The 4,040-nt window shown below is 48.3% G+C and overlaps 1 protein-coding gene across 1 annotated transcript in view; it reads right to left on the bottom strand.

Annotated features, from left to right (window-relative positions):
• Window positions 1-2,392, bottom strand: part of PGPEP1L (pyroglutamyl-peptidase I like) — a 49,433-nt gene extending 47,041 nt beyond the window's left edge. The window contains 1 exon segment of the mRNA XM_017886887.1: window positions 2,270-2,392. Coding sequence (XP_017742376.1) covers window positions 2,270-2,303 — 34 coding nt within the window. The 5' untranslated portion in view covers window positions 2,304-2,392.
• Window positions 2,393-4,040: the final 1,648 nt, after the last annotated feature.

A 4,040-nucleotide genomic window follows, 5' to 3' on the forward strand; every position in this document is an offset into this window, starting at 1 on the left:
AAAAAAAAAAAAAAAAAAAAGCAGTTATAGAAAATGGTGAGATTAAGAAAAAAAAGCACTGAGAAGCCAGGTACCTCCTGGGATAATAAAAATGCAGTAGCACACAAAAATCACATTCTGCTTAGAATCATATTTTTATCAGCAAATATGACATCTCTTATCTGTTTTAAATTAGAAAAATCAACTCTGCAAGTGAAGGTTTGAAGCTCTTGTGTTGCAGGGTCAAACCTCACTTTAAACTTGGTCGGTCCCCCAGTGGAACTTGCAAAAGGAGCTGGAGAAATCTCTTAGAATTCTGAGAGGCCCATGGGAGGGATGCATGTTTTCTCACTCTTGTTATTATTGTTGGTACCAGTCTGAACACCTTGATCTCGAAGCAATTTGTCGGAGCCCTGGTTCTCCCACCATCTGTCTACATGCCAATTGTCTTGGCAAGATTTACACACGAAGCAAATCCAATTAAATGAAGAGACTGCCCCTGGCAGCTCAAAGCATTTCTAACACAGGAAGGCCATGCTCTGGAATCCAGCGGGCATTCTCAAATCGCGGCTGATTATCAGGTACTTCATCAAGCAATCTCCAGTTTGCCAGCAAACCACAGGCTGACAAGACAAAGGCAGGGGTCAGTGTGATTCTAAGATGGTGCTTCAATGTTCGTATTTCATTCATGACAAGCATTGCATGTATGAGGAGTACAGTTTCCTTAGGAATTCAAGAGTAATTTGAACCATTCAATCTCCAGAACCAAAATAACACAAATAAGAGCAAGGGAGATACAAGGTTTCCCAAAGAACTTTCTTTTTCTCAAAAGGTCGATAGGAGTTTGAATTACAGTCTGAAAAGATTAAGCGACATAACTTTCAATTTCCCATTCATCCAGGAAACCCTGTCTCTTCACCCAACACAATTCAGAAAACTTAAAACTGGCCAAATGTGTCTAACTAAAAATGAAGGCTGGACACGATGGCTCATGCCTATAATCCCAGCATTTTGGCAGGCCAAGGCAGGAGGATCACTTCAGCCCGGGAGTTAGAGACCAGTCTAGAGAATATAGGAAAACCCTGTTTCTACTAAAAACTAAAGTAAAATACATTGTGGGTGTGGTGGTGAGTGCCTGTCGTCCCAGCTACTCGAGAGGCTGAGGTGGGAGGATTACTTGAGCCCAGGAGTTTGAGGCTGCAGTGAGCTATGACTGAGTCACTGCACTCCGGCCTGAACAACAGAGGGAGACTGTCTCAGAAAAATTAAAAATACAAAAATAAAAATAGGGCCAGGCGCGGTGGCTCATGCCTGTAGTCCCAGCACTTTGGAAGGCTGAGGCAGGCAGATCACGAGGTCAACAGATTGAAACCATCCTGGCCAATATGGTGAAGACCCGTCTCTACAAAAAATACAAAAATTAGCCGGGTGTGGTGGTGCACACCTGTAGTCCCACCTACTCAGGAGGCTGAGGCAGGAGAATCGCTTGAACCCAGGAGGCGGAGGTTGCAGTGAGCCGAGATTGGGCGCACTCCAGCCTAGCGACAGAGAGAGACTCTGTCTCAAAAAAAAAAGATTAATAAAAATAAAAATAAAAATAAAGAGCTTTGTGAAGATCAGGCCCCCAGGGACCGGCTGGGATGCTGACTTGGTGAGGCACATGTGGGTGGGGGTGACTTTGGATGTACTGGTGTTTGCAGAAGTGAGCAGCCACCATTCCTTCCAAGTTGACCTTCTGGGGCTCAGGGTCTCCAGCTAGTGGCTGTCAGGGGTGCTTCAGAGCTCCCTGAGAAATGGAAGTTCTCACTCTGGGAGCGGGGCCTGTGTGTTCCTTCGCGGGTGGCCATTGTAGACGGGCTTGCAAGCCTTGTGAGGGCCCTGTGGTTTCTGGGCCTACTGATTCCTCTTCCTTGCTATGAGCCTGCACCCCCAAGAGATACCTCACGTGCCTCAGGCCCCACTCAGGGAAAGCAGGTACCAGCCTCAGCTTCCTCCCTGCTGGGTTGAAAGGCAAGGTCTGAGTCTAAGCCACCAGCGGCACCTTCGTGCGTCCCACTCAAGAGTTATTTGAAGCGAATGAGCCACAGAAGCAGAAATGCCTGTGTTCCTGATTGTTTATTAATGGGGCACAGCAGGAAGTCCGTTTCCATCTGGAATTATTAGCACCACCAGTTGCCACTCTCTTTTCCCCTCAGGGAACTGTTTAAGACCCAGGATCAAGCCAGTGCACATTCCAGGGCCAGGCTAAAATCAGCAACAAATAGCAGAGAAAAAAATTATATAGTCTTACCAGTCACCACCACGCAGCTGGGCTGGGAATCCATGAAGACGAAGTGGGAGCTCGCGCTGCGCTTCCGGGGTCAGGCGGCTGCCCAGTGGCCGGGCTCTGCGCTCTCTGAGCTCCGGGCTTTTCCTCCGCCTGGCCGCCTGCTGGCCTGGGGAGGGGGGACCGCTATGGAGCGGGAGCCCAACCCCTCCTGGCCGCCGGGCTTCCGTAGCGTTCTGGGCCCCGAAAGGCCAAGGATCTGGGGGAGGGTGAAAAGGCGATGCCCCTTTGAAGTAGAACGATCCAGCTCAGGACAGTGGGTTGGAGCGCCAGCAGGGACTTTCTGGACATTTGGGCCTGGGTCAGTTTGTTGTTCAGGATGGTTCAAAGGTGAGCTAAGGGTTTGGCCACCAGCTGTCCGGGTTTGCCTGGGATGGAGGGGTGTCTGGTACGGGTAGAACGTGCTCAAAGGGGTGCCGTCCTGGGCACTGTGGGCTACCCTACAAGTCGTTTATTTACATCTTATTTTTTCCTCTTTAGTAATCCCCGCTCCCTGCCAGAGCCCCCTCATTGTGTTTGGCTGTTGTGATTTGGTAAAATTTGATTGCTCTGGAAACTCATTCCACAAAATACGTGACATGTGAGCAGAAGAAAAAAAAAAAGAAGAAGAAAAGAAAAAGAAAGAAAACAAAACCATAGATGAATCTTACCGCGCCTGCCTTTAAAATATTGATTGAAAGCACTGCTGCTGTGGGTCCTCAGGGAAGTTAACCTCTGTGCTCAGGTTTCCTGTTTTGAGAAATGAGGATCACAGCACCGGATCATGTATGGATTCTTTCTGTGCCCCAGGCACTGTCCCCAGCTTCATCAGCCCTGAGGGACAGAGGCTTGCCACCTAGTTAGTGTCTGTGCAGGCTTGGTAGCTCTGCGCTCACCGTCCTGCGTTCTGCCTGCGAAAAGTGCTTGCTTGACACTGTGCTGGACTCCTTAAATGTGCCACTGACAGTGAGCCACAGCCGTGGCATGCCACCTGGCTCTGCAGACAGTCCTCCTCTTTTTAATTGTGTCAGAATAACTGAAAAAGCTAACATTTGGGGCTATTTCCTCTATTGAAGAAGCTGTTATACAACATCTTGATCTTTCAGAAAATACTATTTAAAAACAAAACAAAACAGAACAAACTTTTGGCCAGGTGCACTGGCTCGTGCCTTTAATTTCAGCGTTTTGAGAGGCCAAGGTGGGAGGATAGCTTGAAGCCAGAAGTTCAAGATCAACCTAGGCAACATGGCAAGACTGTGTCAATTAAATTTTTTAAAAAGTGGTGTGTGCCCATAGTCCTGGCTACTCGGGAGGTTGAGGCGGGAGGATCACTTGAGCCCAGTCAGGCATAACTGCACCTCTGCACCCTACCCTGGGTGACAAAGCGATACCCTGTCTCTAAAAATATTCTTAAAACTTTTTTTCTGAAGTAAAATACTATTTTCAAAAGCTATATAATAAGAGGAAGAAGAGCCACAATTATCTGTCCCCATCTAGGCCTGGGTAGGAGAAGCTCCCTTCAGGGAAGCAGGCAGACCCTCTCAAGCACCGTGCGGCCTCTAGAAAGCTCAGTGTGACAGCAGGACCACATGGCTGCATCTTCTGAATTGTCCTCCTGATATAAAGCGCTCCCTTTTAATTGGGATCACCTCCAGGGATTAGACCCCACTTGATGGCTTTCTGGGATTCTGAACCAGGCTCAGTTCCCTTTAATTGGCTCCTGGTGTGGGCTGCAGGCTTCTTTATAGCCAAGAAC

This window comes from Rhinopithecus bieti, unplaced genomic scaffold (genome assembly GCF_001698545.2).
Source record: "Rhinopithecus bieti isolate Rb0 unplaced genomic scaffold, ASM169854v2 scaffold_15821, whole genome shotgun sequence".
Classification (NCBI taxonomy): Eukaryota; Metazoa; Chordata; class Mammalia; order Primates; family Cercopithecidae; genus Rhinopithecus; species Rhinopithecus bieti.